Source organism: Primulina huaijiensis, chromosome 3 (assembly GCF_012295235.1).
Source record: "Primulina huaijiensis isolate GDHJ02 chromosome 3, ASM1229523v2, whole genome shotgun sequence".
Lineage (NCBI taxonomy): Eukaryota > Viridiplantae > Streptophyta > Magnoliopsida > Lamiales > Gesneriaceae > Primulina > Primulina huaijiensis.
The window spans coordinates 20,860,413-20,887,141 of record NC_133308.1 but is presented as its reverse complement, the minus strand read 5'-3'; the positions used below and the strand labels follow the sequence as shown (position 1 = coordinate 20,887,141).

The 26,729-nt window shown below is 36.5% G+C and overlaps 4 protein-coding genes across 5 annotated transcripts; 2 read left to right on the top strand and 2 right to left on the bottom strand.

The window, feature by feature from the left end:
• The first annotated feature begins 3,842 nt into the window (after positions 1 to 3,842).
• Positions 3,843 to 7,453, top strand: LOC140973661 (methylthioribose kinase-like). Its single transcript, XM_073436636.1, has 6 exons — positions 3,843 to 4,145; positions 4,825 to 5,134; positions 5,549 to 5,723; positions 5,835 to 6,036; positions 6,780 to 6,994; positions 7,116 to 7,453. Exons 1-6 carry the CDS (start codon positions 3,960 to 3,962, stop codon positions 7,288 to 7,290), a joined length of 1,263 nt encoding a protein of 420 aa, XP_073292737.1. The 5' UTR covers positions 3,843 to 3,959; the 3' UTR covers positions 7,291 to 7,453.
• A 671-nt stretch (positions 7,454 to 8,124) lies between these two features.
• LOC140973660 (polyadenylate-binding protein 2-like) lies at positions 8,125 to 12,620 on the top strand. Its single transcript, XM_073436635.1, has 9 exons — positions 8,125 to 8,725; positions 9,214 to 9,332; positions 9,475 to 10,131; positions 10,238 to 10,315; positions 10,387 to 10,476; positions 10,744 to 10,881; positions 11,212 to 11,391; positions 11,463 to 11,666; positions 12,174 to 12,620. The coding sequence occupies exons 1-9, from the start codon at positions 8,488 to 8,490 to the stop codon at positions 12,402 to 12,404; spliced, it is 1,935 nt and encodes a 644-aa protein (XP_073292736.1). The 5' UTR covers positions 8,125 to 8,487; the 3' UTR covers positions 12,405 to 12,620.
• Positions 12,621 to 13,323: 703 nt separating this feature from the next.
• LOC140973659 (probable E3 ubiquitin ligase SUD1) lies at positions 13,324 to 19,279 on the bottom strand. Its single transcript, XM_073436634.1, has 9 exons — positions 18,862 to 19,279; positions 17,652 to 18,341; positions 16,518 to 17,279; positions 16,211 to 16,422; positions 15,755 to 16,102; positions 14,751 to 14,911; positions 14,498 to 14,661; positions 14,269 to 14,415; positions 13,324 to 14,092 (listed from the first exon to the last, which is right to left on the bottom strand). Exons 1-9 carry the CDS (start codon positions 19,186 to 19,188, stop codon positions 13,583 to 13,585), a joined length of 3,321 nt encoding a protein of 1,106 aa, XP_073292735.1. The 5' UTR covers positions 19,189 to 19,279; the 3' UTR covers positions 13,324 to 13,582.
• Positions 19,280 to 24,775: 5,496 nt separating this feature from the next.
• Positions 24,776 to 25,627, bottom strand: LOC140973658 (small ribosomal subunit protein uS9). 2 transcript variants are annotated; one of them, XR_012174666.1, is made up of 2 exons: positions 25,013 to 25,627; positions 24,776 to 24,923 (listed from the first exon to the last, which is right to left on the bottom strand). XR_012174666.1 is itself a non-coding variant. In XM_073436633.1 (1 exon), exon 1 carries the CDS (start codon positions 25,547 to 25,549, stop codon positions 25,115 to 25,117), a length of 435 nt encoding a protein of 144 aa, XP_073292734.1. In that variant the 5' UTR covers positions 25,550 to 25,627; the 3' UTR covers positions 24,936 to 25,114. The 2 variants fall into 2 exon arrangements, 1 of the variants encoding a protein (XP_073292734.1); XM_073436633.1 differs by lacking the exon at positions 24,776 to 24,923 and having other exon boundaries at positions 24,936 to 25,627.
• Between the last annotated feature and the right edge of the window lie 1,102 nt (positions 25,628 to 26,729).

Sequence of the window (26,729 nt, the reverse complement as noted above, 5' to 3'; positions counted from 1 at the left end):
TTTTATTTTTGTACGATATTGAATAAATGGAGCACTGAGAGCTTTGGGCAAAAAAATGGAGATATTTTGTTATTCACGAAAATTTTTTGAGACGATCTCACGAATAAATTTTGTGAGATATATATCGTATTTCATTCAACGATAAAAAAAAATTACTATTTATGGCAAAAGTATTACTTATTATTGTAAATATAATCAGAATTGATCTGTTTCAGTGGATATTTTCTCACAAGAAACATACTATTTTGTTATTTAGGCTCGGTCTGAACCACCAACTACACGGTTTTGAAAGGGAATATCTGAGATATAATAAATATTTTGGGGTAGATCGATTTTAATTCAATTTTAAAGGCTAATTTAGGGATATGATGTTAAAAGTATACGAATAATTTTGAAGTTTTACGAAAAATTATGTGGGTTTAAACAAAATTCTAAAACACATAATATATATTTTCAAAAAAAAAAAAAAAAAACATACACACACACAATATGTGGCGAAACATGAGGGCAAGCGAAAGCATTATGGTTAAGATTATTCTGTTAGAGCGTAAAAAAAACATTTTGTGTTTATTATAATTTTAATTGTGAATAAAAGAATAAGATAGTATATGAAAATAATATATTTTAAAATAAATATATTATGTTGAGTCAATCTGGTAAATATACGTAAAGAAAATCAATATTTTTTAAATATAAAATAATATTTTTCATATATTAGATCAAATTAGATCGAGACATATATCATAAAACTGATATGTTAAACAATCTGATTAATTTTTTTTTTGTTATTTATTAATGTATTTTGAACTACAATGCAATTAATCTTAAAGGGAGACAATCTGGGACAGTGACGTGGGATTGACTTGTTTTTACTTGTATTAGCCAAAGAATCTCATTCCTGTTTTTACTACTTAGCCAAAGAATCTCATTCCTTTTATCATTAATCGAGTCAAATATAATCATTAATTTGCAAATTTCTCGTTATACATGCCTCCATTGATTTGAAAGACACCCCTTCGTGATATCTTTAAAATGACTCGAGTCAGAGTCGGACAAATAGGGAGGGTCAAAGCAAGACAAGGTTAGAGTTAGTCCGAAAAAACCAAAAAGAGACTAGGTAGAAGTAACTCATACAAGCCCGGGCTCATATTCTTGGCCATGCAAAACAGAGTTAAATGATATTGTCCGATGGAAAAGATGTGTGACCAGGTAGGGAATCTATTGGCATCCCTGGTACTTGCAGTACTTTGGAGTCTTCTCTGACCAAACAAGATAGGGTATTCGAGAAAATTAAGTTAAGTCATCGTAGACCATGTCCACTGATAATCGAGGGGTAAGTTTCCCTCCAAGTTTCCAGACCATCCACCCGATCTCACATTACCCAGTCACTAGCAGGAACCGTCCAGGTCTGTTCCTTCCTACTCAGACCAACCATGAGGCGATGGGAACGAGGCTCATAAGTATGGATCACCATATCTCGTAATCGTTAATATGACAAATTAGTGTTCATGAAAAGGCTAGGGACAATATGGGTCGACATGCCTACTGTCAGAAGGCAACGCATGGTTAGATGTCTAATCAATAGTAGTGTCTAGGCGCTACAATCAAGGTCATTTTCTCTCTTATAAATATCCAAGTTTTCTCATTCATTTGGATCAAGAGGTATTGCGTTTTACTATATTCAATAAATTCTCTATCTACTTAGTGTGTCTTGTACTGACTTGAGCGTCGGAGTGGTAATGACGGAAACCCTTCTGGCGTCCACTGACATTTTTCTTGTTGAGTGTGTGTAGATCATCTGAGCTCATCCTACCCGGCCAAGATTACTCACAGTGCATACCAGGCCACCCGAGCTCATCCTATTTGGTAAAAAATGTTCATAGGGAAAGTACACATCTCTACTCAATAGATTGTCCACCTAGCTCATCCAATCAACCTGGACATTATCATTGGCACCGTCTGTGGGAAATCAGATCTATAGATGTAGATATTGTTTCCAATCAAAATTAAACTTAGAGAGATCCCTCCGAAAAGGAGACCACAGAGTCAGGGGTCCCCCAGGGTAATCCGCTCTCTAGTGACCCTCAACCAACCATCATTGTTGCTCCAGAAGAACTAGCCCAGTGGATAGCGGCGGTTGTTCAAGAGGCAACGAGAGACATATTACCTCCTCACCAAAAACATCCATAGGGAGAGCGAGAGGTGGAGATAGTTCCCAGGTAACTCGGGAAAACAACCAAAATATCTGGGAAGCATGACACTCCGATATGATTTTCACTTTAAAAAATATCATTTTAAGTTCTTGTATTCAACATTTGATTATCAATGAAATTTCATTTTATCATTTTCAATATGAGTAAAATTCATTTATCTAAGCCTAGAAGAGATGAGGTCACGACACCTTATATTAGTCCGGAAGATATGAGGCTCCAACATTTTATTCAAAGCCCTAGATGTATGAGGCCTCGACATCTTATTCAAGTCCCGGAGGCATAAGGCCCTAATTACTTTTCAACACTTAGAAAATTTTACAAAGTGTTGGGGCTACTTGGTCCTCGGTCAGTGATCAAAACCCAGCAATTAGCCTGACTAACTAGTGGAAATTCAAAAAAGAAAAGATTGAACTAGAAATTTCATTAATAGCTGAACAAATAAAATGGAGGGGCTAAGGCCAAGAGTCTTCTCATCGTCAAGGAAAGAGTCAATGGTCTAAATTGGAGAAGTTTTCCATGTACGCACAGAGAACGCCATCATCTTCAAATTGCTCATTTTTTTATAGGATCTGATCTGAAAGAAAAAAATTAATTATATTTCTAGTGGAGTCCAAGTATGACTAATCGGTACAACAAGTATGATTCTAGCCCGGCTACTTAAGGAGAGAGTGGTGATGCCCTGGAAAAGGCCCGGGTCATCCTTTGACTTGAGCATGAATGGAAGACCAAAGCAGGACCAGTCCAGAAATTGATCTCGGGAAGCCAAGAGGAGACTGGGTAGAAGCCAGTCCGGGTAAAGAAAGAGTAACAAGTTTAAACAATCCCCACATGCAGCAACTCGGGAAGCATATCAGATTGATATGGATTCACACAAGCCCGAGCTCATATTCTCGTTTGGGCAAGACAAGGTTGAATGATACTGCCAGGGTGGAAAAGATGTTTGGACAGAAAGGGAAGTCGTTATCATCCCAGGCACTTGCAACACTTTGGAGTTTTCCCTGACCAGGTAAAACAGGGTACCTGATAAGATTAAGTAAAGTGATCGTTGACCATATCCATTGGTAATCGAAGGGTCTATTCCCCTCCACGTTTCTAGATCATCTGACCTCTGCTCACCTTACCCGATCACAAGCAGGAACCGCCGGGGTTGGTACTTTCATACTCAGACCGATTATGAGGAGATGTAAGCGAGGCCCAAAAGTATGAGTCACCATATCTCGTAATCATTAACATGACAAATCAATGCTCATGACAAGGCTATGGACAACATGGGTCGTGGGGCCTACTATCAGAAGGCATGGCACTAGTAGATGTCTTATCAGGAACAATGTAGAGGTGCTACAATCGATGTCATCTTCTCTCCTATAAATACTCAGGTGTGCTCATTCATTTGACAAGAGATATTGCATTCTAATACATTCAATAAATTATCTCTCTATTGAATGTGTTATGTCTTGAGTTGCGTGTTGGAATCATCACGTCAAAAACTCTCATGACGTCCAATGACATTTTCTTATTATGTTTGCGGATAATCTGACCTTATTACCCAATCAACAATAGTCACATCGTAAGTCAGACCTCCGATTTCATACTAACATTTTGTAAAGAAAGTACGCGTCCAACCCACCTCAGCCAATTGACCCGGGATCAATGATCATCATCCCCCATTCAAACCCATTAATGCTCATTATATGCCCTTCCGCCACTCCAAGAAGTCTTTGAGCTGTCTCCGCCGCTGGTAAGGCCATGGCCTTCGATGGGTTTCGGCCGCTTGACGAGAAGATATTGGTGGAGTACTTGAAGGCCACCCCTTCTCTGGCAGCGAAGCTGGGCAACCAGATCGATGATTTGGAAATCAAAGAAGTGGGAGATGGAAATCTTAACTTCGTCTACATTGTTATTGCTCCAGCGGGATCTTTGGTAGTCAAACAGGTAGGAAATGATTGTTATGCTTAGAATTTTTGTTTTTGCTGGGATAATTTCGTGATCTTGAAGTGGGGTTTGCTTAGTTTTTTTATTTACTCGTAATATTTGATTTATGGATGTTATTTTCTTTGTTTGCTGGTAGAAAATTTTCACATTGCTAGAATCTTTTGCCCCAATTTTTTGGTCTTTCTGTGGCTTCTGATCATGGCAATCACAGAAAAGCTAGAAACTTGGCGAAACAACGATTATTATGTTCCAATATCACAATCTCCGAAAATTACTTATTTATTTGTTAGACTCTTCAAGAACGTGGGCGGCCTGCTGGTATGAGCGTGCTTGTGTAATGATGTTTTGTTCTTCCTTTCATCATATCAATCTAAGGTGTTATGATACTAAAATTAGTGATAAATCAAGGGAAAAGAGATTGATGGTGATGTTTTTACCCGAAGAGAAGTACCCTCTATTTCATTTTGTTTTGTGTGCAAAATTTTTTAACTTATGCTAGATGCACTTCTTGCACTTGGGATGTTTTCCTTTTTGTCTAGTAGAATTCTACTTACTCTCTGTATCTTAAATGGCTGAGGTGCAAGTGCCTTACTACCTAGTGTATACTGTCAAATTTTGTGTCGGTGGCTTTTTTGAGAACTATTTTCATCTTTTTTAAACTAGCTAAAAATCTCTACAGGCTCTTCCATATATTCGTTGCATAGGGGAGTCATGGCCTATGACGAAGGAGCGTGCCTATTTTGAAGCATCAACTTTGCAAGAACATGGTCGTTTGTGTCCTGAACATGTTCCTGAAGTTTACCATTTTGACCGGACAATGTGTCTGATTGGCATGCGATACCTAGAGCCACCACATATAATCTTAAGAAAAGGATTGATAGCTGGGATTGAGTACCCATTACTTGCTGAACACATGTCTGAATATATGGCCAAAACTTTGTTCTATACTTCCCTACTTTATCTGACCACCACCATTCATAAAAGTGCAGGTAAGCTATTGAATAACCGTGAAACTAATTTTTATTTTATGGTTATGTGTAAACATGCATCTTAATTGCGTAATCTGTATTTGGCATTACTCCTTTTCATGACCATCTTGCACAATCATGGTAGGACTATCATAAAAATGATCACTAAGAGAAACAAAAAAAGCTATGCTACTAACTACTAAGACCAAATTTACAAAATATATAAGGTTTCATGCTGCAAGAGTTTTGAACATGTGGCGTAAGACTTTGATTTTCATACATTTAATTTGTTAAACATACCATATGACTCGAAATCTTTTGGAGTATTCTTTGTCGTTATTTCAATAGATTTGAAGTTTGTCCTAAAAATTCTATTTTAACCATTGAAATGTTTCGACTGATGTTACCAATTTTTTTTTTGGTCTATATTGACAGTTGCAAAGTATTGTGGAAATGTGGAGTTATGTAGACTCACAGAACAAGTCATTTTTTCTGACCCCTACAAAGTGTCTGAATATAACCGATGGACAACCCCTTACCTTGATGTTGATGCTGAGGCAGTTCGGCGGGATAACATTTTGAAACTTGAAATTGCTGAGCTAAAATCCAAGTAAAACGCATAATTGGATGCCTCTTCTTCATATTTTATGTAATTCTTTTACCTTTTGTGTATGATTTGATACAAAGTGGTTGCTTTTTGTTTGGCATCTTTCCTATTCAGGTTCTGTGAAAGAACCCAAGCTCTTATACATGGTGATCTACATACAGGTTCTGTCATGGTTACTACTAAATCTACTCAAGTCATAGATCCCGAGTTTTCTTTCTATGGGCCTATGGGATTTGATGTAGGAGCTTTTATTGGAAACCTTATTTTAGCTTATTTTGCACAAGATGGGCATTCAAATGAGGGGGCTGATCGAAAAGTATGTTCTGTCCCTATGGTCTTATATACCAATATTTCGGTCTTATTTATGTATACCATATTAATTTTGTTCAGCCTATTATGCCAGTTTTATGGTATTATGTATATACATTGTTTTCTAATTCTGTAGGGTTTATTAGCCTACAAATTCCTATCCCTTTCTCTGTCTCTTGAGCGCCTGAAAACTCAATTTTAATTCTGGGTTTTAGTATTGTTCGACTCTTTTTTCGGGATGGATGATATTTTTAATAATGATTTTCAATCAAGCATTGCTAGTTAAAGATGGCCCATGGTTACAGTTCTGGTCTGGTCCATGGAAGATGGGCTTATACGAGTAATTATTAATAATAAAATCAAGAATACTACTTTAAGATGGCTTTGATTCTTGTTAGTCACCCTTTTGATCTGAATAAGTGCGAGGTTGCTTCTGTCGAAAAATGTAGGAGTTTTTTTTTTTGTTGCTTTTTTTTACTGCCAAAAAAAAAAAAAACTTCACCGAAATTTTACCCTTTCCTTGAAGGAAGTTCGAAGGATTCTTTTTATTTGCGTTTTGAATGCTAATCCCTTTGTACAGAAGTAGACATTTTAAATTTTAATCTCTGAATCATTTAAAGCGAATTGGTGAATGCACAAACACACCCTTCAGAAAACTATGATGTTTGTCAGATTATTTCGTGAGCATTACATATCCTCTAGCTTAATGGCTCATTGGCTTGTTAACCTGGTCTGCATTATTTAAATCAGCTGTACAAAGTGTGGATTTTGAAGACGATCTCGGAGACTTGGAACCTCTTCTACTCAAAGTTCACTGCTCTTTGGGACAAACACCAAGATGGTCCTGGTGAAGCATATCTTCCAGAAATTTATAGTAATCGAGACCTCCAGATTCTGATAAAGAAAAAATATATGGACGATGTTTTCCATGACACACTAGGATTTGGTGCTGCCAAAATGATCCGGTTAGATAAAACCTTTCCTTTTTGTTGAACTAGTCTTTTTTTTTTCTTTCAGACTTCTTGATCTGTTGGAAAAGCACGTGTTAAACGGGACATGTCTTAAAGTTATCTTGTTGTTATACAGGAGAATTGTTGGTGTATCTCACATAGAAGATTTCGAATCAATCAAAGAGGCAGACAAACGTGCAGATTGTGAACGTAAAGCTCTAAATTTCGCCAAGAATCTGCTCAAGGACAGGCGACACTTCCAAAATATAGAGGAAGTTGTTTCGGCTATTGAGCTACTTGACACACGCTAAGATCTTTCGTCCGATAATGATGAACGAAGAGGATAAAATGGCTCGATTTGTTTCCTTTTACGATGTTAGTCATTTTTCCATTCGATGTCGATGTGTCGTTATCTGACGATAACATATTATGTGTCACATAAATATTTCAATGAAATAAGTACTAAAATTGCAAAACAAATGATCAAAAGACTAAATTTCAATTTGACATAGTATCATAGTGAACAAAAAACACAAATAAAATAGATGAACGAGTTTGTTTCCCTAATTTTAATGGAAAAAAGATGAGCTTCGGGAGTAAATTGATGATCTAGAGATTACACACATACATATACATTTTGTGAAAATTATTATTATTCATCTCGTTGCCTCGTCCAATAGCCAGTTTCCAGGAGAGGCGATTATCAAACACAAAAATTCATGTGAGACGATCTCACGAGTCAATTTTGTGAAACATATATTTTAAATGGATCATCCATGAAAAAAATTATTTTTTATTGTACATATATTAATTTTTATTATAAATATGAACAGAATTGATCTGTCTCATTAATAAAGATAAGTGAGATTGTTTTGCGAAAGACTTACTCACTATCCAATATTAACCATCTTTATCATTAAACATTTATTTTTAATAAACTTGATACACAAACTAAAAATTATTATTCATACTTAAAACACGTAGCCGAGGTAAGAATCAAACAACACGCAAACTAATGTGGGACCCACTTTCGTAATCGATGGATGACAACGTAGTTTGTAACACCGACGGTCAAAATTGACACACGTAATCCCACTCATACAAATCACTCCACGCAGTAATAATATAATAACCCTAAAGTATAGCAATGAGCGGTTTCGAACTGCCCTTTCATTCGCCCCTCTCCGCTCCTCTCAGGCATAGCCGCCCTTCGGTCCGGCGGCCATATCTACCCCCTCCGTCGGATATCCGACCTATGCATCCTTCCCTCTCCTCCCTTTACTGAAAACTGAAAAAAAAAAATCGAAAAATCTTCCGAAAAATCTGAAATCCTTATCCCATTGTCTTTCTACTTTTGGTCAAGCTTTTTCAATCTGTTTCCAATTTTTTTTATTCTCTGATTTTTGGTAATAAAAAAGAGGAGAGGGAAGTCATTTGGAAAAAAATTAAAAAAAAAAATTGAAAATTCTCCGAAAAGGAAAAAAAAAATTTTCTCTTAGGATTTTGATATGTCGGCGCCTGTTCAGATGCAGACTCAATTGCAGGTAGTGAATGCGGTTCCCTCCGGCGGGGCGCCGTTCGTGACGTCACTTTACGTCGGTGATCTCGACGCGAACGTGACGGATTCGCAATTGTACGATTTGTTCAGCCAGATGGGAGATGTGGTTTCTGTTAGGGTTTGTAGGGATTTGACTAGCCGTCGTTCACTTGGATATGGCTACGTCAACTACGGCAACCCTCAAGATGGTTCGATTATTACGCCCCTTTATTATAATTCGAATTTTGATTTAATATGGGCAGTCTATCTTGTATCTTTGTGTTTAATTATGGTGTTGTTTCTGGAAAATGAAAGTGCTTCAAAGTTGACATTTTTTACGTCGGTGTTGATAATTATTTGGATTCAGGATATTCTCTTATATGCTATAGATTGTGCTGTGTTGTGAATGACGATAGTAGTGAACAAATTTATTTGATGTTCCCATTTAACTTGTATTGGCTCAATATCATAGGTATATTTCACATTGTTTTTAGTTGTCAGATATTAATGTACTCCTATCCTTTTAGATTTGATGGCAATTAAACATTTGAATTTTCTTTGGAGTTGCCTGTTAAAGGTTACAGCATATGGTTAAGATTAATCGTGACCTTATTTTCATGTCAATTTATTCGGTCAGAATCAGAGAATCCCTTTCTTATATTCTTTTTCTGTCAAAAAATTTCTTTCTCGATGACAGCTGAGAGAGCAATGGAGGAGCTGAATTTCACTCCTCTCAATGGAAAGCCGGTTAGGGTGATGTATTCTCATCGCGACCCTAGTATACGTAGAAGTGGTGCAGGAAATATCTTTATTAAGGTTTGTTTTCCTATATTTTTGTCTCAATATTCCTTTGCATGCCTGCATAGCACATCATGGTGATACAGACTGTGAGGTCCATACTTGCTGCAATTCTTACCATAACTACTAACACTTGTTATGATGTAATTGGTTTGAGCAGAATTTGGACAAGGACATCGATCATAAAGGTCTTCATGATACATTTTCTGCGTTTGGGAACATTCTCTCCTGCAAAGTGGTTACAAATTCTTCTGGTCAGTCAATGGGCTATGGCTTTGTGCAATATGCTGGTGAGGAATCTGCCCAGAAAGCTATCGAGAAGCTCAATGGCATGCTATTGAATGGAAAGCAAGTCTATGTTGGGCCATTCCTGCGCAAGCAAGAAAGAGAGATGTCAGTAGACAAAACAATATTTAACAATGTCTTCGTAAAGAATTTATCTGAATCAACAACTGAAGAAGATCTTAAGAAGACATTTGGCGAATTTGGATCAATATCTAGTGCAGCGGTGATGAGAAATGAAGATGGAACGTCAAGATGCTTTGGATTTGTCAACTTTGACAATGCAGAGGATGCTTCTAGAGCTGTTGACTCTCTTAATGGCCTGAAGTTTGATAGTAAGGAATGGTATGTTGGAAGAGCTCAGAAGAAATCTGAGAGGGAAACAGAATTGAAACATCGTTTTGAGCAGACTGTGAAGGAAACAGTAGACAAATCTCAAGGACTAAACCTGTATATAAAAAATCTTGATGATAGCATCAGTGATGAGAAACTCAAGGAAATGTTCTCTTCATTTGGATCGATAACATCATGCAAGGTTGGTGGATAATTCTTGAATTTGGTTGGATAGTGTCACCAATTTTATTGATATTTAATCCTCTGGTATTCTGTGGCTTTCTGGATTTGCTCTAATTCTCATTCAGGTGATGCGAGATCCCAAAGGAATAAGCAGAGGATCAGGATTTGTTGCATTCTCCTCACCTGACGAGGCCTCTAGAGCTGTGAGTATACTTGTGTGCATTCTCATCTTTTGTTACCTTCTCCCTTAATTATTTCATTTCAATTTTTTTAGCTTTCTGAAATGAATGGCAAGATGATTGCTAGCAAACCTCTTTATGTTGCACTTGCTCAAAGGAAGGAGGATAGAAGAGCACGGTTGCAGGTATTGTTGCTTGTTTTTCGAACTTACGACGTATTGCTTGGAACATTGAAACTGAAAATCTGAAGGATCAATTATAATCTTGTGGACCTGATAGACTGATTGTTGTTCTGTACAGCTTCTTTTTTTCTTTCTCCATTTGCAAAGCTTTTTTAGTTCTTCCCTGAGCAGTTTCTCCATTTCTATATTGTTCAGCTTTATACTTGTCACTTTTGTAGTACCTTGTGAATGATTGGATGTAAATATTGATTTTTCAATCATTTCATTCAGGCTCAATTTGCTCAAATGCGACCAATTTCTGTCATGCCTACTGCCACTCCTCGCATGCCTATGTACTCTCCTGGTGGCCCTGGCTTAGGGCAGCAAATATTTTACGGACAACCTCCACCTGCCATGCTCCCACCCCAAGTAATTATATTTTCACATGATACTTGGTTCAAGTAATTACATTTTCGCATGATACTGAGTTTAGAAAGTCCGATATTTAGTGGATATTTCGTATTGGAAAAGTAGTATTGGATAACGCAGCATATTTGAAATTACTATGGCAAATACTTGAGGTTCTTGGAGATAGGAGGGGTGTTAATATTACTGGTAAATTGTTTGTAGCTGAAAATTATTGTGCAACTGAATTTGTATGGTAGATTTTTTATGAAATATTTCAACTTGTATCAGCTCCGGATTGGCCATGTGTTTCGAGAACTTTACAATGTATGTCATGCCATGTCTTTTTTTCAGCCTGGATTCGGGTATCAGCAGCAGCTTGTTCCTGGTATGAGACCTGGTGGGCCTCTCATGCCAAATATGTTTGTGCCTATGGTCCAACAAGGGCCTCAAGGTCCACGTCCTGGTGGTAGGCGTGCCAACGGTGTTCCTATGCAACAAGTCCCACAGCCTGTTCCTGTAATGCAGCAGCCGGTTTGTGGCCCTTTGACTCGTTCGTTTTCCCCTTGAATTCTTGGCTTTTTTCATTTGTTTCTTTTGTGCAGATGCTTCCTAGGGGACGCGGCTATCGCTACCCCCCCGTGCGTAGCATTCCTGATGTCTCTTTGCAAGGGATGGCTGGAAGCATGATTCCTGTTCCTTATGAGATGGGTGGCATGCCGTTGCGAGAATCAGGAGTGTCTCAGCCCATTCCAATTGGCGCGTTGGCATCTGCACTTGCAAATGCTTCGCCCATAGAACAGCGGACGGTGAGTATCGCCACGTGTCTCCCTCATTTACATGTTATCATTGTACGACGTTTGGCCTCTACTTATGAAATATATCCAAGAATTGTAGAATGTGTCCAATTCAGATGTGACCATATGTCATTCCAAGTCATATTTCTTGTTAGTCTTTTCCCATTAAAGGAGTTACTGCACCAAAAAGTTGTTTTCTTTTCCCTTTCAGCTGTTTTGGCTATATGGTGTCTGAGAACATAGTAATTATTGAATTTATTTTCCAAGTCACCATTTATTCTTGTGAAATTTGAGTTTTGTTAATTTTGGCATGCCTTTATTTATTATTGCTTTGAATTATCAAAACAGTATTTAAGAGTGCATATTAGATTGTATTTTGATTTCTTGGTTAAGATTCTGGGCGCAACACTTGCCATTTAGTTGATATACCATTCACAAGCAGCTTGGCTTTGGCCCTACATTTATACTGTGATGATGATGTCCTTTGATACGGATGAGTTTGGTTTTTGGTATAAATAGATGCTGGGTGAAAATTTGTATCCACTTGTGGAACAATTGGAGCCAGAGATGGCAGCCAAGGTGACAGGCATGCTATTGGAGATGGATCAGACTGAGGTTTTGCACTTGTTGGAGTCACCAGAGGCTCTTAAGGCTAAGGTTGCGGAGGCTATGGACGTCCTGCGGAACGTGTCTCAGCAGCAGGCTGGCAACTCTGCCGACCAATTGGCTTCTCTGTCTTTGAATGATTGACTTGGTTTGAGGAAAACATTGTCGTGCAAATGTGTCAGTTAATGGCAACCGTTTTTAGTTTATACTTTTGATGCGTGAGACTTCAAAGTTCGGGATTTTCGATGCCACCTTGAATCCATTTTTTTTTTGTTGTCGAGTTGAATGTTGAATGTGTTGTGGTACCTTTATTCATGTGTGCTCTTTTTTCCAATATTTAACCAGACGCTTTTGGGCTGATTTGGTTGATGTTTTGATTCTCTCTTGACTATCATTGCTTGTCACCGTAGTGTAAGTACGATTGATTGGTATCTATTTACATTCTTGAGGTTTAAGCGACACAATTCATATGTTCACTTAGTTATGTTCCTCATGTGGGGGCGAAAATAACACACAAGAACCAACTCGCATCGATCGTCTGTTCAACAAAAACCCTTGTCCTTTTGAACAATAGATTGATACATCTTTATTTTAAAAAAAAATTAGACGTATTTCATCTGTGTTATAAAAACTCGACATGTTTATACTTTCTGATGGTGAGTTTTATGCATGATCTTAAAAAGCAAAGTCCTATTAATTATACATAGGATCATGCAGTTGACCCTTTAATATCTTGTAAATTTAGATATTACGATCTTGGAATCAGCGTGTTTTGGATAATTATTCAGATACATTGTCGATTGACCTAATCATCAATGTAATCCAAATCCTCCAGTATTGGTTATATGATGCATTTGATAACATCCATAGACCCAAATGACTTATTTTTCAGATTACAGTTTTAATTAAAATGTTTTGGAAGTGCTAATTACCAAATAGCAATTTTCCTTGAAATAACCTTATAGAAGTAACACTAGTGACAAAAAGTAGGTCTGCCCAAACAACTCGACTTGCAAATGCCGGTGAAACGTTATTCAAGGATCATTTTTGACTTGATGTCCTGTATAAAGTAGAATTTGAATCAACTTAAACCTTATGAATTCAGGATCGATTGTGTAACTGACTACCAAGATCGTGTATATCTATGGTCATATTCGAACTGTTGAATAAACCAGCTTTGTACGAACTAGAGTCCTAATTAGTACAGAATATTTACAAAACTCGCCCAACCTCGGTCGACCCGACCAGACTTTACTCTTTGGAAAGGAGTCACATTTGGGCCTCAAAATAGTTTGTCCGTTAACACAGGACAGCTTCAAATTTTAAGCATCCAAGCGAGCAACTTGCCTTTGTCTCATTCCAACCACAGCAGCTGCCGGATTGTCATCGTTAATGTCAGTGCCATCAGCAGTAGAATCTTGGTTCTCAAGGGTAGGATGGGAATCAGATTGTTGATTCTCCAACTTCTCCCCAAAATTATGGAGTCTACGACCTATCAAATATCGGTCATCGCGTATAGAATTGTGGAGATTGGTGAACCAGACATGAAAGCGTTTAGCGCAGAAAAATAGCAAACTGAGGATGAGACATCCCACCCAGGCGAATCGATAGACAGCAGAGTTCACTATTAATGGGTACCCCAATATCGGAAACACCCCTCTTGCTAAAACGTAGGGAACACATAAAGCCGTAAGCAGCTTCATAATGATTGGGAAGACTATCTCGCGCATCACCCAAAGACCTTGGAGCCTCGAGAAACCGTCGTCTCTAACCCTTTCAAATTTAACACGCCAGCTCTCGTCCATTAGTGGCATCATGTGATCCAGCATAACCTGTTATAATGAAAACACAAGTTCAACCTGACCTGTGCATCAAACCATCTACAATCCCTTCTACACTCAAAAGACTTGGATAAAACACAAATTTGTGGACAAGTGGTAACTAATTAAATCACAGTAAAATAGAAGGTTTTCCTGAGAAGATATGGACAAAGAAGTCTACTGCTTACCAGTCTAGTCCAGATCTTCAAAAAGATCAGTCCTAGAGCCCAATCCTGGTACAAAAGAAAAACTGGACTTTCATCCACAGGCACCCGCATAGGCACGATCACGAGAAGTTCAAAGAGCAGTCCGATCAACACAGGAATGACAAAAATCTGGAATATTGAGGCGATGCACTAGTTAGCAGAACAACTAATACATATGACACTATTTAATCACAGACCAACACATTCTTACCCATATCGACAAGAGAAAAGAGCTCTTGAGAATAATGCCACACCATTTTGTAATCTGTTTGAGTAAAACTTGAGTTCTTCGGGTTCTTACAAGCTCAATACAATACCTTGTTCCAGCTGAAGCAGTCCAAATAACATAGCTTCCGATCACAAAAGCATATATATCTAATAAAAGAACAGGAGAGCAATTTTAGCTTATCCTAATATCAAAGAAATAAAAAAAGGATCATTAATTGATTCATCCAATAAAATACCATTGCATTTGATGCCATGAGTAATTGGGAGAAGTGGGATGGCATTGAAGAGTAATCGACCAATTGAAATGGGTACAATTATCAACGCAGAGTTGAAGACCAGCAGGGTCATCCAAGCCACAACCAACAGCAGCACGATACGGAGTACAAAGGCCCACCTTCTAAAAGATTAACGTAGATGGTATAAAGAAAAAAAGCCAAAGTCGATAATCATTTTAAAACGAGATAAAAAAAAACTTGCACAGAATGTCAATACAATTATAAGCGCTCTACACAAGGCAAAGCTAAGATTTGGCTTAATAAAAAATTTCATAAAACTGATAATAAAATATTAGCATTCACCAAATTCATCAATTAGTAAACTTGACTGCTAATTGCAACCTATAAAATTAAAACAGATGGTGCAGAAATTAATGAGATAACCAATTCCAAGGGTTTCACCAGAAGCATCTCAGTACTGCAATACCTTACCCAAACTCAAGATATTGACGTGACCCAAACATATATTGAAACAACCCTCTCAAAGAACAATCAGACAGTGTCATGAAAAGCTCAACCAAGCAAAAATTATCAAACTGAAATCGTGATATTAATTAGCCGACAATCCCCTTCATAGCAAGAACATAAAATGCTTATGAGAATGTAGGCCGCTTCATAGAATAACAGCTGATCATACAAGTGGCTAATAAAAAACTCATCCAAAACTCAAGCTATAGAGAATTTTGATTTCCTTTAATGAAGCCTACCACATGAAATTCTTTCACAAAGCGGAAACGGTGTGAGAGTTGAACCAGTAAATCTCCTTATTGGCTTTACTTTCCACACCATACTTGACGGTCACATTATCTACAACCTCAAACTTATAAAATTTTGAAGCTTCACTATTTACTGATGAATAGAAACGACATGTTTTTTTTTTAATTTTGGGTGTCAGGTAAATTCTTTAATCCATTTTCCATGAACAGTCATGAATTTGACATCGCTCCTAGGCNTATCAAACTTACTCTGGGTCAGTTGTTTCGTCAGCTTCATACTCTCCAACATTAGTATTTGTCGCTACACGTCTGGGTCTGTTTACAAGTCCAAGGGCCAGAGCTCGTTCCTGCAAAGCAGCATGGGCTTGTCCTCTATCCTGCCGACCTAGATCCCGATTTCCATGTTCTTGACCACCATTATCCTCTGGCTTTGGTAGAAGAAAATCTGTTAAACCAAGTGCCCAGCCAACAGCAGTAAACCAATACCGGAGAATGGATTTGAGAGTATGTCTTAGTTTAAAATGTTGGACAGCGAAAGGAATGCATATTTGAAAGAGAAGCATGTCTGCAGGAATTTCAGTAAATGGGTCGGATACCCTGCAAATAACAAGAGTAGTCCTAAGAATTGAAAGGAGTGAGTCCGTTAAGAGGACTATGCAAGAACAAATTAACAATAAGATTTCCATGCAGGAAAAGCAATCTTACGAAATATCAAGAGGGAAAATGGATGGAGCCATCCTCATTGCGAGCTTGACTGGCAAAAATACAAGCATCACTATCAAACTCCCATAGACAACAACAGACAACAGAACCCTACGAGCATGTTTGTGGACAGGATCATCAATCAGATCACGAAAAGGGTTGTAGTTCGGATCAGCAGGATCCCGGAGAAAATACAGCACACCATTACGCAATACCTACATGGACATATAAAACGATCCAAGGGTATGTAAAATAAGTCTTACTTTATACACCATACAATAGGAAATTAATAATTTGGAACAATAAGTACCCCTCGAAGAAGGCTGACGAAGATGCTTATTTGCAGCATGTAAACAATTCCTACAACCCAATGAACCAAGGCACTTGCCAATGGTGAGACTGAGAAGAACTCAACCCTCTGTGATATTGTCTTCCCGAACATCCTAATAGTGCAAAGATCAAGCCACCAACCGCACATGAGAGGAAAAACCCCAAGTTCAATAACCAGGAGGAAGGCAACCTTAATCGTAGTCATTAAATGTCTCATGGCTGCCACAAACTGCCTGAAGAGGGATGGAATAGTTTCTGCGATGGACGTAAAACCATAGAACCTCCCCATGGTCAAAGGCTCTCCTCTGGAATACCGAATTAAGGTAATAATCCCGACATAGAAGATAATAAATGCAAATATAAACATGTATCCAACAGCAAGGGTGGTGACATCAGAAAGGCGTGACACCCCAGTAGACTGAACTTTCAAAAGGTCCATTGCAATGGCAGAGCTAATGTTGACCTCAGTTTGTCCTGTTGCATTTATTTTCAGAGCATCGACAACCTGACCAAGCATACTATTTTCATTGCTATCAGATGTCAAATTTACAGAAGCCGTCAATGCACTCTTCAGTGTAAGATTGGCCAAAGAAAGCGCTGACTCAGTAAGAGGCACAAATGCAGATAGCAAAGGACTAGCAGCAGAAGATAAAAACCATGACATATAGAAGAGTATAAGTCGTCCTAATGAAAAGGGGACGAAAATCACAACACCGAGGAATATCATGTTGCTTGCAAGAACCTGAGGAAAAAGAGAAGGAAATAGAATAAACTGACCATACAGTATAAGTCGTCCTAATGCAACAGAGACGAGTGAAGGCGGCTTCAACTAAAACAAGGAGACTAATTAGCTGGTCAATTTAACAAGACAGAAATTTTAAATGACGATTGATTCCAAAAGAAAGACAGATATGGGATTCAAACGTTATATTCAATCCTGTAATAAACTTAAAACTCTCCTACATGCATACATACAGAAACTAACAGAAGCCCATAAAATCCATGCAATAGATCAGGGAAAAGAAAAAAAATACAGTTAATCTTAAACATGATATTTGAAAGAAACGCAATCTAATAACGATTTTCACAGAGAAATTAATGGAGGACATCTCACAGTGAATGCATTTTCCACCAGATGAAATACGGGTCCCTGCATGCCAACCAGTTCATCAAAAGGTACATCCTCTGCACCATCGGCATCATCCAGACCATCAAACATCTGCTCAACATGGGCCTCAAGGCGAGCTGCTTGCATCTCCCACCTAGCTGCAACATTTTCTGCATTCCTTCGGATCATCTGACCGGCCCCACCAATTCCCTGTGCTCCACCATCCTCACCATTCCCATCTGCTGCAACATTTCTATTCGCTTGAGCAGCTTGCCTTCTTGCACCTCGAACTCCATTTCTATCTCCTTCATCTTCTCTATCAACATCATGGCCCCCAAGTTCGTGTAAATGTCTAAAGTAATCTCTCAGTGAAGTTGCTCCAAGGAAAATGAACACAATGCTCGCTGAGAGCAGAAATCCATGTAAACAGTCTGTAAGAATGACCGTCGTACCCAAATGACTCAAAAATAGTCTTTGAGCTTCACCAAAACTTCTAACAAAGGCCAACCGCCATATCCAAAACGTGATAAATGGAATTATGAGAAGCCAGACACAAAGCACAAAGCTGAGGCGTAGAAAGAATTGTAGAACATGGTAAGCTTTCATGGTAATCCCAGCAATGAATTCCAGAAATGGAAGTCTAGTTGGAGCATTATCAGCGTAAACCGGAGAAAATGAAAATGGATGTTTGCAGACCTACATTGAATGAAATCAGCGAGTAAAGCTTAGAACGTCCTGGAATTAAGACACAAGACAGGATTAATTTTTCATAGCAGAATGCTGAACAATGAACAACCGGAAATTTTAACTAGATAAGCCCTCCACCATAAATTTCTGCAGTATATTAAAGATGACAGATTCATGAGAAGTCCTAAGTAAACATTTTTTACAAAAATATACCAAAAAGTGAGATAAAGAGAACAATCAGACAATCGAATTCCACCTCCCACAAGGAAAAACACGGAAAGTCCAGGAATTTATTTTCCCGTCTGGTCTTACTTTCATTTCGGTACTAACTAAACCAAACAACTAATTACCAGCGGCCTAATCACCAAATAAAGTTCCCGGAACATCTTGACTCGCCAAAAATCTCATCAAATCCATTTAGAAATGAAATTAAACCAAGTCAACAGAAATCACAGCAACCAAACTACAACTCGCAATAACAAAATCGAAGACTCGCAAGTCATAACCACAACAATCAAATACTACAAACCTCGCATTGGCGAGCGTTACTGTGAGTAAGCCACTGAAGAAGGCATTCCTGGTGCACAAACTTGATGCTTCCGCTGCACGCGCAGGGGTACTGCAGCGGATTATCGATATCCCCAGGATTCCGGCAGATCCGGCAAACATCCTCCTCCTCCTCCTCATCCAACAAATCGTACTTCCTTACCCCGTCAATATCGATATTTTTCATGCTGTTACTGCTGCCATAACCGCTCACGCCTGGCGAAGAATTAACCGACGACGGCTCCGCCACCGCGTGAGACGAGGACGAAGGTCCAGCCGACGCCGCCTCCGTTGCCGATCCGATCTCCATCCAGCCGGCGGTGGAAACCAGGTGAACCCTTAGGGTATGTTAAAATTTGTGCGTTCGGGAATGGAGGTGGGGTTAAGATTTGGTCTAATTTGATCTTAGATGAGGCTATTTATTAGTGGAGAAACTGAGGTGACGGTTTTGCCCCTGCCTAGGAGGTCATTTTGGGAAACGCGCATGTAAATACTGTCTGCGGATGGCCGGTTGGCGGTGGTCAAGGCCAGATCTGATGTGTCCTTCGCTATTACCAAGATTTGACTACGTCAAAATGAAGAACACACAGGTCCGAAGCGACATGGTGTGACTTTATTTCATAGAAACATGTAATAGAAAATTCGATCAATTGAAAGAAAACCGTTTAAAATATTACCAAAGTATAAATTATATCAAGTGTTGAGAGAAGGTTGATGTCTCTCAAAAGATGCCTCAAAATTAAGTCAATGAGAGCTGAAAATCATTGAGTTAGTTGCACGGATATGTTCTGTTAGTTGGAGGGAGTTGGGAGTCGTTACTTTGGAGAGTTTCTCGGTCCAAGGAAAAGATATATATAGAACACACAGATGACACATATGAGGATTACCAGAGGCTCAAGAACAAGAAGAGATCAAATAGATTAGGCTTGATTGATTGTAAATACTTCCTGGTGATTGAATAAAGAGTTGGTCGTTTTTCTTCCCGTGGACGTAGGTCATTCAAGGTCGAACCACGTAATCTCTTTGTCTGTCATTTTCTTTTATGCTTGAGTGCTGGTATACCAACTCGCGAGTAAAGAACGTGCTCATCATCTTACTGATTTGGAAACAAAATCACAACAATAAGCATATGTTTGTACCAATCTTTCCAATTTCATTCCAGAAATTTTATATAAATAGAGATTTTATGTATTTATTAGTACTTTTAACACATATCATCAATCTTTCTCCTTATTTCTCTCGACTAATTTCTAAATATTTAGAAATCATTTTTAATATATTAATCATGACTTAAACGTAGAAAATAATTATATCTGAACCAATTAGTTGAAAAATAAAAATATATTTAAACAAAAAATAATATGTACATATTATATTATATACATGTAATATATATTTGAATCATTCTAAAATCTGTGGAATACCTCTCTTTCTTTTTTTTAGTCACCCTATTTATTTTTTTGTTTTTTACATTAAAATTAACTCTATGGAAAAAATCTTAAAAATTACTAAAAATCATAAGATTTTAAATTTTATTTTTTTAATCTTTCAATTTTTTTAACAAGGTTACTTATTTGAAAAAAATCGACAACGTAAATTAATGACTATTACGTATATAAACCATAATCGTGATCATTAATAGATCTGGTTAATTCATAAAATGTTGTAATATTAAAAATGGGATTTGTATATTTGAAAGATCTGTGAGACCGTCTCACAAGAAACCTACTATTATATTAAATACTTTATTTGTATATATAATATATGAATTTTTGAATTTTCAAAATAGATTAGATATTATAGTTGATAATAAATTATAAGAAAAACATTATTTATCTACATGAATAAGGTATTTTTATCAAAAAAAAATTTTATGTTACAAAATCAAGCAACTAATGACATAAACTTTTATATATAGTATAGGTACGAGTTGCGAGCCAATTGAAACGATTTTAGTGCAGACATTCCTTCGCTAAAAACCTAGACTTGAAAACTAGCTTTTACAAACTCTCTTCGGTACCTAAGCTTGGTAATTTATTTGCTATATTTGGGCTTAAAAACAAATAACAGTGGGCATTTTGGATTGGGTGTATTAAATTTTTTTTATTGACCTTAAAATTAAAAAACAAAGACTAAGTTCTCCTTTAAGGCTCCGTTTGGTTTGACGGATAGGATAACTAAAGGATTAGTAATTAGAGTGATTAAAAAATGAGATGTATGGATTAATAGTATGATCGGATAAATAACATGGTGTTTGGTATGATTTTAAAATGATGGATTGATTTTGTAAATTTTATTGTAATGACCAAAATGTCCCAAGTGTTAATTAAATATATATTCTTAAAATAATTTGATAGATAATTAAATATTTATAATTATAATTTACATTTATTAAAATTAATTTAAATATATTTAAAAAAATAAATTAGAATTTAATAAATATTTATTTTCATAAAAAATTAATTAACAAGATTACAAATTTATAAAAATTTAATTTAAGATAGATTTGCATTACAATTTATTTTTTTTAAATGATTGAAAATAATAAAAATATATGAAATTAATTTATAAAAAAATATAATAAAAATTTAAATATTATATTAATTATTAAATTTTCACTAATTTTAATTTTCATATTATATTGAAGAAAACAATTCAATGGTATTATGGTCAATATACAATCTTATCATGATCACTATTCAAAAATTATTAATTATCACACCATTTTAGGAGTGATATTTAATCACACAATTAACATGAATAGTGTGGGTTTTAAATTATAATCAAGGGCCTGTAGATTAATAAAAAACGAACCAAACGCAAGGTAAAGGAATGATTATTAAATAATCATTCTCTTATCATGGTTACCAAACATAACCTAAATAGAAAAGAAAAACTAATTGAATGTCCAGCAATAAAAATTTCGTCAGGTAATTGATTTTGATTTAGGGGATTTTTTTGTGTAACTTTTAGGAAGAAATAGATATTAGAATAATGAGTGCTTGTTTGACTAATGATATTAAATATTCTATAATTTTGAAAGTTTTCATCTCAAATCAAATGATCGATTATCCCTTTCGGATCTTCAAAAAAAATCAGAAATATCAAAATGTGCTGAAAGATGTGGGATTTGGTTTGAATCTTCACCTTGATGAATAAAATAAGTTTCAACATTCTTTGTTTTCTCTTTTGATGCTTGATAGAAATCAACAAGGTGTTTAGGCGTACGAAAAGTATGATACCAGTGCCTTTTTACTCCACACATATAACACTCACCTTTTGATTTCATTGGATTATTATTGTGACCACTTTCAACTTTCTTATCTTGGTCCTTTCTTTCGATTGCTTTGATTATAGCGATCATTGTAGTTACGAGGTTTTCCACGCCCACGACCATATGGACGAAAATGTCCTCCACGGCACCCACGACCACGTCCACGACCATGATCATATACGGTCTTATTTTGTTTTCCCTCTTCATCAAACATTGTCATATTCACTTCAGGGAAATGTTTGGCACCAGTGGGACGGATTTCATGATTTTTCATCAATAACTCATTATTTTGTTCTGCCACAAGCAAACATTAAATTAATTCAGAATATTTTTTTGAAACATCTTTCTCGTTATTGTTGCTGCAGAGCACATTAGAGGCATGAAAAGTAGAGTATATTTTTTTCCAACAAATCATTATCAGTTATGTTTTCTCCACACAATTTCAATTGTGAACTGATACGAAATAATACAGAATTATATTCACTTACAGATTTAAAGTCTTGTAAACTTAAGTGTATCCAATCATAACATGCTTTTGAGAAAAATCACGTCTTTTGATGGCTATATCTTTCTTTCAAATTTTGCCAAAGATTGGATCTTTTATCATTGAATATTCATTTTTCAAACATCATAAAGATGGTTACGAAGTAATATCATATCTTTCGCACGATTTTGTGGTGATTCACTATTTTTTCCTTTGATGGTATTTCTAATGCCCATAGCATTTAGATGTATTTTAGCATCTAGTATCCAAGAGAGCTAATTGTTGTCGGATATATCAAGAGCGGCAAATTCAAGATTTGGGATATTTGACATGATCAAATCTATATAAAACAATTTATAAATTAACAGATTATATAATATTCATTAGCAATAAAAATAGATTTAAATATATAGATAAACCACAAAATATAAGTGACATGTTCGTATTCATGAGGTGAAACAATAATTTAAGAAATTAAGAAAAGAGGTGCATATGTATCAAATAATAAGCATACATATAATAATCGAAATATGAACATTGGAGAGTTGACCATGGATAGTGAGATACGTGAAATCCATTAATTAACAAACATAAACATACATTAAATCCACTACAAGATATATTCAAGATCGGAGATAGTGGGCGACGTGAATAAAAAAAAATTTCCTCAAAATCGGGCTGATAACATGTTATAAATAAATGCAAAATACTAACCAAATAGAATGCAAAGCAAAAGCAAGCAAATTCAATGTATATAAAAGGTTACATGAATGACATATTTATAGGTACAACCTTAGACGAGGTAATTATGATATCAAAATGAACTGATATGATTACGATTCTCTACCATCTCCAAAAGATATGATTACCCAATCTTTGTGAAACGTTTACTACTCGCTTTCTGATTTTTTTTCTTTCTTACCTTTCGGCCGAAATATACATACATAATATACTTTGCACCATTTAAAATAACCAACCAACCTATTATTTGAAAATCCAAAAGAACACAGTGTACAACGTAAAGATCGTAAAACGTCAACGAAACCTAAACCTAGCATTTTTCAAAATAAAGCATAAACTCTTAAATCCACTCAAAACCACTCAAAAGCATATAAAGTCATGAGGCAAGTGTTTTAGGCGGCCCAAGTTATACGACCTTGGGGAGGCGGGTCGAGGCAGCGAACAGGCGAGCAGTCAAAATTTTTAAATTGTAGTCAACAATTTTAAAAACCTAGTCAACAATTTTAAAAACTTAGTCAAAATTTTAAAAATCTAGTCAAAGTCAACTAATTTTAAATATTAAAACTCTAGCATACCTCACTTTCTTTATTTTATTTTTGTTTTTCACTCTCAACTCTCAAGTCTCAACCACCACACACGGCCCGCCGCCGCCTGCCGCCGCCGCCAGTCATAATATTTAAGTTATGCATTGCATATTTATTATTTATCATACTTTTTTATAATATGCAATACCTAACTTAAATATTCTGTTTAGTCTACTAATTGTCTTAATGATAGATAATTAATTGAAACTTTGAAATTTAAACTTGGTTTTTTATAAAAATAATTATATTACTTTGTTAGCATAATAACATTAATATGATGATGAATCTTTATTAATTGCACATTATCTAGATGATATTATATTGTATGATGCTTCTTTGTGTTTAAACATTATTTAATTGCACATTTACATAAAAATGATGACTGTTTGTGATTATATTGCATGATTATCTATAATTATTTATAAAAAATTACTTTAAAAAATTCAACCGCCTAAGCGGCCGAGGTGGTAGGCGGTCACCAACCGCCCCGCCACCGCCTCCCGCCATTTACAACCTTGATATATGCACACTAATATGAAATGGAAACCACAGAAAACCACGAAGACTCAGCTGATAGATTCCAACACACAGCACAATGATGCTAATTTACGAGCTTAGCTAAGCCTAGTGATCCATAAATGCACAATAATATCAGCAATGACAAACATAGAGTACCACAAAATCCCAGAAGAGAAATTGATTCAATCATACAAATGGGCGTACTAACACAACGTGCATATTCCGAATCCATAGTATAATGCCGCCAAAAGCACAAACGAGTTCATAGATATGCATCACTTTGCAGTTGTTATTGAACTGTCAACACACTATGGTAATTGGATTAAAAAAAATCATATTTGCATCAAAGCCCAAATTATACCAGAAAGCAAGTCATAGCAACAGATTATACAAACACAGAGAAATTAAATGCCACAACTTTAACATTTGAAGCGATTATAATGCTAATTATACTGTGAAATGTAAAAAGAATCAGATAAAAGCTGTCAAAAAAACTTTAATAAGATCCTTTAACAGAAAAGGAAACAACCACCATAATATCAAAAACATAACCAGAAATTAATCTTAATTTATCCCAAAAAAGCATAGTACTGATGATAATTATGACATGAAATACACATACACTGCCAATATCTCAACGGTATGACTTCTGGAACCTCGCGCGAGCACCGCGTCCACCAAACTTCTTCGGCTCGCATCGCCTGGGATCAGCCACAAGCAAAGTCCTGTCGTACCTCACGAGGATATCCTTTATCTCCTTCTTCGACTGCTCGTCGACGTACTTCTGGTAGAATGCGACAAGTGCTTTTGCGATGGACTGGCGGATGGCGTAAATCTGAGAGGTGTGACCTCCGCCTTTGACGCGGATACGCATGTCAACTCCTGCGAAACGATGGCGTCCAAGGAGGAGGATTGGCTCGAACGCTTTGTAGCGGAGGATCTCCGGTTGCACGAGCTCGATGGGGACACCGTTGATCTTGATCAAGCCACGGCCGCGTTTGCAGTGGGTAACGGCTACCGCCGTTTTCTTACGGCCGAAGCATTGGACGGATTCGGTTGGCGCCGCCATGGTTGAGTTGGTGGTTTCTGTCGTTAATCTCTGACTACGGCGGTGGGGATGCCCTAGATGCTGACAGTGAAAATACAATGAAAGGTTTAAAGTTTAAACCAAATGGTGTTGGGCCTTTCTGGGTCGACTAAATTATTTGGACTGATACCGTTGGGCCTTGGATTTGTTTTATATATAATTATAATAATATTTTTAAAATATTTGTATCATACATATTTTAAGAAGAGGTTCTCCATTTTTTTGTACGAAGAATTTCTCTAAAAATACAATTTTATATTTACAGTTCTTATTAGATAAAAATTCATTATTATTGAGACTTAAAAGGTTCTCCTTTGTGTATACGGGCATGATTGTGTAATTTTTAGGATTTTGAATCAGTTTTTTTTAAAAAAAATTTAAATAAACTAAATGTGTAAAAAATCACAAAAATTATTTAAAGATTACTTCTTCAATAGTCCCATTTACATCGAGAAAGATTTTCGAAGGCGATTTCTAATGAGGTAACCTTTGTTTTATAGAATTGTGGAATCTTTACAAACCAAAATGTCTTACTTTGTCCAATTTAGAGACACAATCGGTAAGCTTGAATTGTCATCACTTCAAAAAGTTATGACTGCGGGCCGAATGCTTGTATATGATGTTTCATGAGATGATGTTGACAAATATTTGATGATAGGTGCATCCACAACATTGGAATGTTTGAAAACAGTTTGCAGTGAGTGTGCGATATATTTTCTAAGTAATATTCGAGGCAACCAAAACATGCGGACGTTGCTCAATGCCAAAATGCTTGAAGGGGATTTATGGGGATGCTTGGAAGTATTTATTGCATACACTGAGGAAAAAACAATATCAAAGTGAACACCAAAAAGTAACTTCAATCATACTACATGCGGTTGCATCTAAAGATTTATTAATTTGGCATGCGTATTTCGGCGTAACAAGATGCAATAACGGCATCAACGTACTGGAGATGTACAATTTGTTCTTAAACATTGCAAAGGGAGAAGCCACTCCAGTGTTGTTTTGAGATGAACGATAGTATTTATCCATCCTGAGCTGCTTTTATGAAAACCATCACTCAATCCCTCTCACAAAAACATAGGATCTTTGTTTGATATCAAGAGAGAATGAGAAAAGATGTTGAGTGAGCATTTGATGTACTCCAAGAACGTTGACA